The 14,648-nt window shown below is 41.5% G+C and overlaps 1 protein-coding gene across 1 annotated transcript in view; it reads left to right on the top strand.

Annotated features, from left to right (window-relative positions):
* Positions 1-14,648, top strand: part of LOC135519092 (unconventional myosin-XVI-like) — a 290,319-nt gene that overhangs the window by 219,352 nt on the left and 56,319 nt on the right. Inside the window, 1 exon segment of the mRNA XM_064944150.1 lies at positions 10,679-10,781. Coding sequence (XP_064800222.1) covers positions 10,679-10,781 — 103 coding nt within the window.

Genomic DNA, 14,648 nt, shown 5'->3' with positions numbered 1-14,648 from the left:
TGTCTGTTTGTTTCTGTGTCTGTCGGTTTCTGTCCGTCTGTTTATCTTTCTTTCTGTTTCTGTCTGTTTGTTTCTGTGTCTGTCTGTTTCTGTGTCTGTCGGTTTCTGTCTGTCTGTTTATCTTTCTTTCTGTTTCTGTCTGTTTGTTTCTGTGTCTGTCTGTTTCTGTGTCTGTCTGTTTCTGTGTCTGTCTGTTTCTGTCTGTCTGTTTCTTTCTTTCTGTTTCTGTCTGTTTGTTTATGTGTCTGTCGGTTTCTGTCTGTCTGTTTCTTTCTTTCTGTTTCTGTCTGTTTCTGACTATCTGTTTCTGTGACTGTGTCTGTCTATCTTTCTGTCTGTTTCTGTGTCTGTCCATTTCTCTGTCTTGTCTGTTTCTCTGTCTTGGCTGTTTCTCTGTCTTGTCTGTTTCTGTGTCTGTCTGTTTCTCTGTCTTGTCTGTTTCTCTGTCTTGGCTGTTTCTCTGTCTTGTCTGTTTCTGTGACTGTCTGTTTCTCTGTCTTGTCTGTTTCTCTGTCTTGGCTGTTTCTCTGTCTTGTCTGTTTCTGTGTCTGTCCATTTCTCTATCTTGTCTGTTTCTCTGTCTTGGCTGTTTCTCTGTCTTGTCTGTTTCTGTGACTGTCTGTTTCTCTGTCTTGTCTGTTTCTCTGTCTTGGCTGTTTCTGTGACTGTCTGTTTCAGTGTCTGTTTGTTTCTGTGTCTGTTTCTGTGTCTGTTTGTTTCTGTCTGTCTGTCTGTCTGTCTGTCTGTCTGTCTGTCTGTTTCAGATTTGTGCACCATAAAAATAAATGGTTAACAATGTATTGTGTTATTTTGGAGTCACTTTTATTGTAAATAAGAATATAATTGTAACGGTTTTCTTCTGGTGAAAGAGAGGCGGACCAAAATGCAGCATGGTTAGTTTTGTACATCTTTAATCAAGATGAAAATACAACAATCTACAAAACAAGAAACGTGAAAAATCACAAAGACAGGAACAATCACCCACAAGAGACCTAAAGAATATGGCTGCCTAAATATGGTTCCCAATCAGAGACAACGATAAACACCTGCCTCTGATTGAGAACCACTCTAGGCAACCATAGACTTACCTAGAGTACTACTCTAACCACAATACCATAACTACAAACAACCCCAGACAAAACAAACCACATAAATCCCCATGTCACACCCTGGCCTCACCAAAATACTAACGAAAACCCAGAATACTAAGACCAGGGCGTGACAATAATATGTTTCTAAACACTTCTAGATTGAATTGGATGCTACCATGATTATGGAACAGTCCTGAATGAATCCTGAATAATGATTATCATACCCCCAAGACATGCTACCCTCTCAACATTACAAGGTTAGCATTTTGGGGTGGGTTTCTATATTTGTGCCCTCTGTAACTTTGTCACATCATAATTTACGATTCATTCAGGTCACATAATACGTTGCATGGACTCACTCTGTGTGCAATAACAGTATTGACCATGATTTTTGAATGACTACCTCATCTCTGTACCCCAAACATATAATTAACTGTAAGGTCAAGAAAACAGTCAAACACAGATTCAACCACAAAGACCAGGGAGATTTTCCAATGCCTCGCAAAGAAGGCAGAAAAAAAAGTGGACATTGAATATACCATTGATCATGGTGAAGTTATTCATTACACGTTGAATTGTGTATCAATACACCCAGTCACTTCAAAGATACAGGTGTCCTTCCTGACTCAGGCTCCAGAGAGGAAGCAAACCGCACAGGGATTTCACCATGAGGCCAATGGTGACTTTAAAACAGTTACCAAGTTTAATGGCTGTTATAGGAGAAAACTGAGGATGGATCAACAGCAATGTAGCTATTCCACAATACTAACCTAATTAACAGAGAATAAAAATATTCCAAAACATGCATCCAGTTTGCAACAAGTGACTAAAATGATCCTGCTTAAAATGTGGCATTGCAATTCACTTGTTGTCCTGAATACAATGTGCTATGTTTGGGGCAAATCCAATACAACACATTACTGAGTACCACTTTCCATATTTTCAAGCCGAGTGGTGGCTGCATCATGTTATGGGTATGCTTGTAATCATTAAGGATAATGCCATGATTAAGACAAATTCATGAATAATGATGAGTGAGATGCTGTTCAAAGGCTTAAAAAAACATGCTAACCTCATCATTACCAATACCAGGGGAGGGTAGCATTTTTTGGGGGGGGTGATTGTTGTGTCCTTGTACGCCTAACTACTCATCATTATTCACAATCCATTCATGATTGTCCATAATTTTGTCACCGAGTCAGCTCAGGGATTTGAACCAGCGATCTTTCAGTTAATGGCCCGATGCTTTTAACCACTAGGCTACCTGCTGCCCCATATATACCTGCTGTTTAAGCCATATATCATTCAACCATTTTTCTTTGTGGTTAAAGGTTAACTTACGATATGTTTGATCATCTTGACATTGCATCATAACATATTTCTAAATATGTGTTGAAGATCAGCTTCCTGAAATTTGGCATTGAGTAATTGTGTGTGTTTTATCCCAGTTGAAAACCTTTTTTGTTATTCTGGCATTTGATAAGACGGTTCCATAAGCTCATCATTTCACCCCTCTGTCTTACTTCACAGGGCTACAACCCATGTCTCCTTCAGCTAGGCTTGGGGAAAACGTATGCACTCCCAGAAAACATTGTATGGCTCTATTCTGAAAGAGTTTGCTGTTTTGCATTCTTTCAAACCCCAGATTTCAGAAGTTCAGAATAGGACACATACATGAATTATAGAGCTATGAATATGTACGATAGCCAAGGTCTTTACAGATTTTAAGATGACCCCAATGCTCTACCTGCACAATCTGTTATAGGTCTTTATACCCTCCTCAAAGGTCGTACATTCATCAAAAAGGAATTAAGGTATATACACGGAGTGTACAAAACATGATTAACACCGGATCTTTCCATGAAATAGACTGACCAGGTGAATCCAGGTGGAAGCTATGATCCCTTATTGATGTCACTTATTAAATCCACTTCAATCAGTGTAGATGAATGGGAGGAGACAAGCTAAAGCAGGATTTTTAAGCCTTGAGACAATTGAGAAATGGATTGTGTATCTGTGCCATTCAGATGGTGAATGGGCAAGACAAAATATTTAAGTGCCTTTGAACGGGGTATGGTAGTAGGTTCCAGGCTCATCGGTTTGAGTCAAGTACTGCAACACTGCTGGGTTTTTCATGCTCAACAGTTTCCTGTGTGTATCAAGAATGGTCCACCACCCAAAGAACATCCAGCCAACTTGACACAACTGTGGGAAGCATTGGAGTCAACATGGACCAGCATCCTTGTGGAACGCTTTCGACACCTTGTAGAATCCATGCCCCGAAAAATTGAGGCTGTTCTGAGAGGGTGCAACTCAATATTAGGAAGGTGTTCGTATATGAGCAAGTGTAGTTTAGGGGCATTATTACAAAATCAAATCAAAGATCTGCGTGATCATGCTCTCCGTAGGCAAGGTATGAATACTTAGTTTACTCTTAATCTGGGTTTTACCTGGGTTTATCTTGGTTAATCATTCATCTCCATTTTGTACACCAGAGATTGACAGTGTTCAACATACCTTGCCGATCAAACTCACTCTCTGCAAGGATGACAACATAATCTGCATACAATCGTATCCCCAGGGTCATGTCATCTACTTTAACTCCTAGGTCAGTGTGCTTGATTTGCTGGGCCAAGTCATTCACCAAAAGGGCAAACAACGTTTGGGAAAGCACACTTCCTTGTTTCACTTCAAACAGAAACCATCCGGTCTTCAACTCATGTACCTGTATACAGGAGACTGGACCTCTACATAGAGATTTAATTGCATCCACTCCAGCATTTATACGTTTAAAAGCAAGAAGATCTCTAATTTACCCAATCAAAGGCCTTTTGGAAATCAACAAAACATACGTAGGTTTACATTCTTGTCGTGTGGCTCTAATCACAGTGGATACAGTTTACAGGGAAAGTGTTTAGAATGTGTTCATACCCATTGACACATTGTGTTGTGTAACAGACTGACTTAAAAAAGATTGAAATGGATTATGTTTCTCACCCATCTACACACAATACCTCATAATGACAAAGTGAAAACATGTTTTAGGACATTTTTGAAAACGTATTGAAAATTCAATTCAGAAATATCTCATTTACGTTAGTATTCACACACCTGAGTCAATACATGCTCGAATCACCTTAGGCAGCGATTACAGCTGTGAGTCTTTCTGGGTAGCTATCCACATCCTGGATTGTACAATATTTTCCCATCATTCTTTTCAAATATAATCAAACTCTGTCAAATTGGTTGTTGATATAATGTATACGCTAGGAGTCAGGAAGAAGGTGCAGAAGGTGAGTTTCATAATAAGAAACATGAAGAATAAACAAAGCAGGACAAGCTTACTGAACGGGATCAAAACCAATACTGCCTGAAGACAAGCTACTGAGGGCTAAATAAAGGGGAAGTAATCATGGTAATGATGAAGTTCAGGCATAACGATGGGATGCAGGTGTGCATAATGATGGTTGCCATGAACGCGTAATGTGGGTTGCCAGGACCGGTGGTTAGTAGACCGGCTACGTCAAGCGCCCGGAGCGGGACAGCGGGAGGAGGCGTGACAGTTGATCGTTGCTAGACAACCATTTTCAAGTCTTGCCATAGATTTTCATGAAGATTTAAGTCAAAACTGTAACTCGTACACTCAGGAACATTCACTGTCTTCTTGGTAAGCAACTCCAGTGTAGATTTGGCCTTGTGATTTAGGTTGTTGTCCTGCTAAAAGGTGAATTAATCTCCCCGTGTCTAGTGGAAAGCAGACTGAACCAGGTTTTCCTCTAGGATTTTGCTTGTGTTTAGCTACATTCCATTTTTTTTCCTGAAAAACTCCTTAACGATTACAAGCATACCCATAACATGATGCAGCCACCACTATGCTTGAAAAAAATGGAGCACGGTACTCAATAATGTGTTGTATTGGATTTGCCCCAAACAAAACACTTTGTATTCAGCACAAAAAGTGAATTTGCTTTGCCACATTCCTTGCAGTTTTACTTTAGTGCCTTTTTGGAAACAGGATGCATGTTTTGGATTCTTTTTATTCTACGCAGGCTTCCTTCTTTTCACTCTGTCAATTAGGTTCGTTTTGTGGAGTAACTATAATGTTGTTGATCCATCATCAGTTTTCTCCTATCACAGCCATGTTACTGTTTTAAAGTCACCATTGGCCTCATGGTAAAATCCCCGAGTGTCTTTCTTCCTCTCCGGCAACTGAGTTAGGAAGGATGCCTGTATCTTTGTAGTGACTGGGTGTATAGATACACCATCCAAAGTGTAGTTAATAACTTCACCATGATCATAGAGAAATTAAATGTTTGCTTTTTTACCCATCTACCAATAGGTGCCCTTCCCTTCCCCTTTCCCTTTACTTGCGAGCCTTTGGAAAAACTCCCTGGTCTTTGTGGTTGAATGTGGTTGAAATTCACAGCTCTACTGAGGTACCTTACATATAATTATATGTGTGTGGTTCACAGATGAGGTAGTCAGTAAAAAAATCATGTTAAGAACTTCTTCGGGATCGGCGGGTCCCCTGCATGACGGTTGACCTTACGTAGGCTAATGCGATTAGCATGAGGTTGTAAGTAACAACAACATTTACCAGAACATAGACATATCTGATATTGTCAGAAAGATTAAATTCTTGTTAATCTAATGGCACTGTCCAATTTACAGGAGCTATTACAGTGAAAAAATACCATGCTATTGTTTAAGGAGAGTGCACAATTTGGACATGAAAAGTTATTAATAAACAAATTATGCACATTTGGGTCTTGATACAACATTTTGAACAGAAATGAAATGGTTCATTGGATCAGTCTAATACACTGCTGCCATCTAGTGGCCAAAATCTAAATTGTACATGGGCTGGAATAATACATTATGGCCTTTCTCTTGCATTTTAAAGATGATGGTAAAAACATTTTACAAAAGAACGTTTTTTTTCTTGGTATTATCTTTCACCAGATCTATTGTGTCATATTCTACTACATTCCTTTCACATTTCCATACATTTCAAAGTGTTTCCTTTCAAATGGTACCAAGAATATGCATATCCTTGCTTCAGGGCCTGAGCTACCGGCAGTTAGATTTGAGTATGTAATTTTAGGCAATGATTTTTTTTTTTAAATAGGGGCTAATCCTTAACACTATTACTGGACACAGAGTCAGTCGATGCAACTTATTACGTTACTTGTTAAGCACATTTTTACTCCTGAACTTGTTTAGGCTTGCCATAAATTGAATCTATTTTAAATTCAGGCTGTAACACAACAAAATGTGGAACAAGTCAAGGGGTGTGAATACTTTCTGAGTGCAGTGTAAATCTATACAAGGCATGTTTAATGAAACCCAATCTGCTCATGTACAAGTAATTCTGACATGACCATATACTGAGTCAACCTGTTGTTTAGCATCCCAGAGTATAACATGCAGACTGTGCAAATAATGCTGATGCGTTTTTAATTTAATGGGACCCCTGGATCATTTTTTGATGACTTTGGTTTAATGATAGCTTTGTACCCATTTGAAGGGATAATACCATTTTCAAAACACATTTGGAAACGTCAGAATTGAGTCATCTAGGAGACTTTAAGACCTCATTATGAGGCTCCTCCTGTTGAGCTTTGCTTTTTGAACAAGTTTTGTGTCTGTGTCGTTGCAGATGGATGTAAGGATGTGAGTCCATGAGGATGTGAGCACAGTTCATTCAGAAATTATTCAAGATCCCTTGACTTTTTCCACATTTTGTTACGTTACATCTTTATTCTAAAATGTATTAAATTGTTTTTTTCCTCATCAATCTACACACAATACCCCATAATGACAAAGAAAAAACAGATTATAGACATTTTTGCAAATACATTAAAAATAAAACTGAAATATCACATTTACATAAGTATTCAGACCATTTACTCAGTACTTTGTTGTAGCACCTTTTGGAAGCGATTACAGCCTTGAGTCTTCTTGGGTATGACGCTACAAGCTTGGCACACCTGTATTTGGGGAGTTTCTCACATTCCTCTTTGCAAATCCTTTCAAGCTCTGTCATGTTGAATGGGGAGTGTTGCTGCACAGCTATTTTCAGGTCTCTCCAGAAATGTTTAATCAGGTCCAAGTCCAGGCTCTGGCTTGGCCACTCAAGGACATTCAGAGACTTGTCCCGAAGCCACTCCTGCATTGTCTTGGCTTTGTGCTTATGTTTGTTGTCCTGTTGGAAGGTAAACCTTCGCCCCAGTCTGAGGTCCTGAGGGCTCTGGAGCAGATTTTCATCAAGGATCTCTCTGTACTTTGCTCTGGTCATCTTTCCCTTGATCATGGCAAGTCTCCCAGTCCCTGACGTTGAAAAACATCCCCAAAGCATGATGCTGCCACCACCATGCTTCGGAGCTCTAAGGACAATTCCTTCAACCTCAAGGCTTGGTTTTTGCTCTGACATGCACTGTCAACAGTGGGACCTTATATAGACAGGTGTGTGACTTTCCAAATCATGTCCAATCAATTAAATTTACCACAGGTGAACTCCAAAAAGGCAGAAACATTGCAAAGATGATCAATGGAAACAGGATACATCTGAGCTCAATTTCAAGTCTCATAGCAAAGGGTCTGAATAGTTATGTAAATAAGATATTTCTGTTTTTTGTTTTTGTATACATTTGCAAAAAAAATGAAACCCTGTTTCCACTTTGTCATTATGGGGTATTTTGTGTAGATTGCTGAGGTAAAACAATATTTAATCTATTCAAGAATAAGCCTGTAAAAGAACAAAATGTGGTCAAAGGTTATGAATACTTTCCGAAGGCGCTGTATGTGTACATGTTGTATGTTTGTGTGTATGTGCATTTGTGCATGCATGCAGCCGTGCACATTTTTGTGTCTTTTTCTGTGCGCACATGTGTTTATACTCCAAGTCCATTCACCCTGACCTGTGCCATTCTTCTTCTCTCCCCCCCCCTCTCTCTCTCTCTCTCTCTCTCTCTCTCTCTCTCTCTCTCTTTTCCACCCCCGGTTCTCAACACACAGACGTTTAGAATGAATGAATGGATACAGGGAGGGAGGTTAATCAAGTGCGGAGGTGGAATACAATGCAGACTTCAGATATCTCAATTGCATTAGTATGGACTGCTCTGCTGCATTGATTTATGGTTTAATCTATTTTATTGTTGCTGTTATTTGTCATTTCTGATACAGTATGTTTTTTGTGGACAGGTTTATATTCCAGCACTGTGTAAGGTCAGATAATACCACTTGAACTTTGCACTCTTGTCAACCTGCCCCCTTTTATTGATTTCTGATGTCCTTCAGGTCAGGAGTCAGTTATTGGATTGTGGAAGTAAAGCTGCTATTATTGGATTTACTGAAGTCAAGATATACTTATTTCTTCAAAGGTTTCTGGTTGAAACCACAATCAGGACATAGCGCAATAGTCTCTTTTGTGTAATCAGTGACCAATACCTTTAAATTCCAACGGAACTCACTGTGGATGAAGACCCCTTGGCTAGTTAGCAAGCCTGTAAGCTAAACTGATATCATGTGAAGTGTCATGTGATGAGCCATTAGGGCTTTCGAGAGGGTTAGAGAGGGTTAGAGTGGGTTAGAGTGGGTTAGAGTGGGTTAGAGAGGGTTAGAGTGGGTTAGAGTGAGTTAGAGAGGGTTAGAGTACAGACATCACCATCCTACTTTTATTTAATTTATGACACTCAGTGTTTGGGGGCAACTTATGGGCCCCTGGTCAAGTTGGGGCCACCCCAGACCCTCTCTGCCCCCTATTTAAACTCATACCAGAGGTACGATTTCAACCTAGTTGACTCCATACAACACGGCCCTCCTCAGTCTTGTAAAATTGGGGGCCATTGATAGTGTTCATAGCCGCACAGGTGAGGTTGTGGGTTTACAGAGGTCCTTTGTGTTTTATGAGTCCTGGGGGACACCGTAGTGCTGTATGTGGGCCTGGACATTAGCTTACATAGAGATTGTTAGGGAGAGTTCAGAGAGAACCCACTCCTCTAATTCAAACATATTTTGCACACACTGAAATATGCACACCAACACAAACACACACGCACACGCACATTAACACATACACAGAAACACAGTACAGCTTTGTCTGGACAGGACTTCTCCAGACTACTCTAAACCGCCTTACGCCACTAACACAGACACACACAGTTCACACACACACTTTGACAATACGAGTGGTTTATGTCTCCGACCATCTGCTCATTAGGTGTGCCTCATTTAACAGGGACGCTCTGTGACATCATCACACAGGGACAGCCTGTCTGTCTGCACTCTGGGTCACACATCAGCTGGCGACGAAACAGAGGAAGTTCAGACACTGTAATTGGATAAAGGCTACTATGAGTGTGTTATTAGACCTTAGGGCGTACACTAGTGTACAGCACCCACCTGGATAATGTACTCCGGGGAGAAGTCAACCTTAACCACAGATCTGGGATGAGCTGACCCTACCTTCACTGCATCCTAACTTTAGAGAGAAGTGTACATGGGTAATTATCTGACTCTAAAGAATGCAGAACAACTTGTTTATTGCTAGTATGATCACCGCACATCTGTTGGTCAACTGAAGAATGGGAACGTCAACCCTTTTAATTAGCTTTTCCAATGACATAAGGGCCCACAAATTACTCAACCCGCAAGTTATTCTCTTAAAATCTCCCACATGAATCAAGCTGTGTTAATATACTGTATGTTATTCATGTTGTTAAAGTTGTCCACACATCCCTTACCAGTGTTCTCTCCCCCCAAACACAAATGATCAAAGGCTGTCTCTAACAACACAATATAGAGCTGACCCACTCTGTCCCTCTCCTCTTTGACCAAAACAATCCCTCCCCCTCTTCCAACTGACCTCTCACAGCAGTGGTTGCCCCTGGCAACACCAATAGGAACAGATGCTGCGGAGCTGGCCCGCCTTTTGACCCCCATTAACCTATGACCCCTCTAGTTTCGGAATGGGCGGATCATCCGAGAGGCCCCACCAGAACTGAAAAGTTTCTATATGTGGTTCTGGTCTTCATAACCTGCATGAGACACAATCTAGGGTCAGACTGTGCCATCACCAGCCCCAATCCGAGCCTTACCATTAAGCAATGCCATTAGGCGAATTGTTAGATATTAGGTTTTGTTGTGGAATTTGTTAGATATTAGATTTGTTGTGGAATTGTTAGATATTAACTGTTAGATACTGCTGCACTGTTGGTTCTAGAAGCATAAGAATTTTGCTAACATCTGATAACCATGTGTATGTAGCCAATAACATCTGATAACCATGTGTATGTGACCAATAACATCTGATAACCATGTGTATGTGACCAATAACATCTGCTAACCATGTGTATGTGACCAATAACATCTGATAACCATGTGTATGTGACCAATAACATCTGCTAACCATGTGTATGTGACCAATAAGATCTGATAACCATGTGTATGTGACCAATAACATCTGCTAACCATGTGTATGTGACCAATGAAATGTGATTTTATTTGATGTAATGGATGTATTGATCCAATGTAATAAGATGTATACTTGCTGTGTGCTGATGGTTTCTGTCCTGTGTATGTCTTAGGTACAGAGACCTAGTGGACACCACTCTAGCTGACAAGAAGAAGCTTTCATCAGAGGAGAAATGTTGCTTTGTTCTGCAGCAGTGCAAACTCCAAGGATGGCAGGTGTGTGGTTCTGTCTCTACTTCCCTAGTCTGTCTGTCTGTCTGTCTGTCTGTCTGTCTGTCTGTCTGTCTGTCTGTCTGTCTGTCTGTCTGTCTGTCTGTCTGTCTGTCTGTCTGCCTGCCTGCCTGCCTGCCTGTCTGCCTGCCTGCCTGCCTGTCTGTCTGCACAGAAGATAGGAAGAGGAATATTTTGAGCCCAGACCACTATATTTTGAAATCCCATGGACTCCTGATTAAATGTATTATTATTACAGCTGCCACTAAATCAACCCCTTAGACACACACACACACACACACACACACACACACACACACACACACACACACACACACACACACACACTCACAATGCCTCCCAGACACTTTCTCACACACACACCCAGGCCCACATACACATTTCTGCAAAGTGGTGTATATAGGAGTTAATAGTCTGGGTGTGTGGGAGCATGTCTATCCCATGGCCTGTGCACCTGTCCTAGGTGGGACAAGCCAACCCTTACATCACGCCCCAGGAAGAGGGTAACTACTCACTTTTGTGCTATTGTAGGATGCAATCACTCCCCTTTGCTGACTACAAATGATCTATATCTGGGTTAATAACTCACTAACTAGAAACGGATATGAACATATGGCTACATGCAGCTCTGGCTTTGATCTCGCATCCACTCATGACCGCTAATGCTGTGAATACAGTCCAGTTCAAAATAAATGTCACAGATCAAATCAAATGTATTTATAAAGCCCTTCTTACATCAGCTCATGTCACAAAGTGCTGTACAGAAACCCAGCCTGAAACCCCAAACAGCAAGCAATGCAAGTGTAGAAGCACGGTGGCTAGGAAAAACTCAGTTGGCTTTTCATAGCCGATCATTAAGAGTATCTCTACCACTTCTGCTGTCTCTAGATAGTTGAAAACAGCAGGTCTGTGACAGGTAGCACGTCCGGTGAACAGGCCAGGTTTCCATAGCCGCAGGCAGAACAGTTAAAACTGGAGCAGCAGCACGACCAGGTGGACTGAGGACAGCAAAGAGTCATCAGGCCAGGTAGTCCTGAGGCATGGTCCTAGGGCTCAGGTCCTCCGAGAGAAAGAAAGATCCATACAGATCCATAAATGGCAATGGTCTATTTGCAAATAGGTCTACTTCAGCTCTGATTGGTTATGCAACACCGGTCTGTGCAGAGTACAGTTGAGTTGTACGTGTCAATGTGCATGTCAATGCAATAGAATCCTACTAAGATGCATTCTGCCGCCAACAAAATCTCTGCGGCAGTCTCGGTTAGCTCCGGGACAGTCTCGGTTAGCTCCACGGTAGTCTCGGTTAGCTCCGGGACAGTATCGGTTAGCTCCACGGTAGTCTCGGTTAGCTCCGGGACAGTATCGGTTAGCTCCACGGAAGTCTCGAGGCTACTGCTCGCCTGAGAGCTTTGAGGGAAAACTGCTCACAACGGCAGACCATGTGTAACCAAACCAGCCCAGGACCCTCACTTCTTCATCTGTGGGTGCTGAGGAGTAATCCTGATTGTTTTTCTGGGGAAAAACACATTCTGATTGGCGGGAGACAGGTTTTCCGGTGTCTACCCTTCTCAATGGCAAGGCTGTGCTCACTGAGCCTGTACTTTGTCAAGGTTTTTCTAAGGTTTTGATCAGTAACCATGGTCAAATATTTAGCCACAGTGTACTGTTGATTTAGGGCCAGATAGCAGTGCATTGTTGTTTGTGTTTGTTCTTGTGTTTCCCAATAAGCAATGTAGTTTTGTTTTGACTGTGTTGTAATTTGGTTTATCCTGATTGATTGGATGTTCTGGTCCTGAGGCTTCTTTGTGTTAGTAGAACAGGTTTTGTGAACTCAGCCCCAGGACCAGCTGGATGAGGGGACTCTTTTCTTTGCTAAGCTCTTGGCATTGCAGGGCTTGGTAGTGATATGAGAGGGGGTCACTGTATTTTAGATGTTTCCAAAACTTAATTGTTCTTTTTTTAGTTTTTATTGTTAGTGGATATTGGCCGAATTCTGCCCTGCATGCATTTTGTTTTCTTCTGGACATGTAGGATAATCTTCAATGGGGTGTTTGTCCCATTTGATGAAATCTTGGTTTGCAAGTGGGCCCCACAACCTCGCTGACATAAAGTGCAATTGGTTCAATGACATAGTCAATTAGTTTTAGCCAAATTTCAATTTGGGTATTTCAATTTGAATTTGCTTTCTAATGGCATAGAATGCCCTGCGTGCTTTCTCTCTCAGTTTATTCACTGCCTCATTAAGGTGTCCAGTTGAGCATATTTGTAAACCTAAGTAATTGTAGTGTGTGCAGTACTCTATATATTTTGTACCAATTGAGAACTTTGGTCTGATTCCCTGAGATCTGGATCTTCTCTGGAAAATCATTATTTTAGTCTTTTTGGGGTTTACTGCCAGGGCCCAGGTCTGGCAGGACTGCTCTAGCAGGTCCAGGCTCTGCTGTAGGCCATGTGCTGTGGGGGTTTACAGTCAGGGCCCAGGTCGAGCAGTACTGCTCTAGCAGGTCCAGGCTCTGCTGTAGGTCATGTGCTGTGGGGGTTTACAGCCAGGGCCCAGGTCGAGCAGTACTGCTCTAGCAGGTCCAGGCTCTGCTGTAGGCCATGTGCTGTGGGGGTTTACAGCCAGGGCCCAGGTCTGGCAGGACTGCTCTAGCAGGTCCAGGCTCTGCTGTAGGCCATGTGCTGTGGGTGACAGCAGGCATAGGTCATCTGCGAAGAGTAGGCATTTAACTTCTGAATTGTGGAGACTAACACCAGGGGCTGAGGATTTTTCTAGAATAGTCGCCAATTCGTTGATGTAAATATTGAAGAGTGCAGGTCTCAGATTACAACCCTGATGAAGACCCCTGGTTAAAGAATTCTGTTATTTTCTTGCCAATGTTAATGCTGCACGTATTGCCAGTGTACATTGATTTAATTATGTCATGTGTTTTACCCCCTACACCACTTTCAATAACTCTGTAGAACAGTCCTGTATGCCAAATAGAATCAAATGCTTTTTGGAAGTCGATAAAGCAAACATATATTTTGGTATTATGTTGGTGGACATGTTTATCTATCAGGGTGTTTAGGGTGTAAATATGATCAGTTGTGAGATGTTTTGGTATAAATCCAATTTAGCTTTTACTCAAGACATTGTGCTTATTAAGGACGTTTTGAACTCTTACATTTATAATACTCCAGAAAACCATCCCCAGGTTACTGTTCACACAAATGCCTCTGTAATTGTTAGGGTCAAATTTGTCTGTGTCCTTAAAGATTGTGGTTATGAGTCCTTGATTCCAGATGTCAGGGAAATAACCTACACTCAGGATCAAATTGAACAGTTTAAATAGAGCCAATTGACATTTTGCACTCGTGAGTTTGAGCATCTCATTTAGGATGCCATCAGGTCCACATGCTTTTTTAAGTTTGAGAGCCTGAAGTTTCTCCTAGAGCTCCTGGTCGGTAATTGGGGAGTCCAATGGATTTTGATGGTCCTTTATAGCTTTTACTAATCCATTCAACTTGTCATGAATTTGGCGTTGTTCTGCGTTCGTGTCAATTTGAACGATGTTGTAGAGTGTTTTAAAATGGGTTGTCCATATGTCACCATTTTGTATTGCTAATTCCTCTTGTTTAGATGTTTTAGTTTTTTATACATCTGTCTCTCACTCCCTCTCCCTCTTTCCCTCTCCCTCTCTCCCCCTCTCTGTCTCTGTTTCTGTCTCACTCACTCTCCCTCTCGGTCTCTCTCTCTCTCTTTCTGTCTCTTTCTGTCTCCCTCGCTCTCTCTCTTTCTGTCTCTCTCTCTATCTGTCTCTCTCTTTCCCTCTGCCTCTCTGTTTCTCCCTCTCCCTTTCCCTCACTCTC

The sequence above is a fragment of the Oncorhynchus masou genome, chromosome 29, assembly GCF_036934945.1.
Source record: "Oncorhynchus masou masou isolate Uvic2021 chromosome 29, UVic_Omas_1.1, whole genome shotgun sequence".
Taxonomy (NCBI): domain Eukaryota; kingdom Metazoa; phylum Chordata; class Actinopteri; order Salmoniformes; family Salmonidae; genus Oncorhynchus; species Oncorhynchus masou.
Note: the sequence above shows the minus strand (reverse complement) of the source record. Positions and strands in the feature narration are given on the sequence as shown.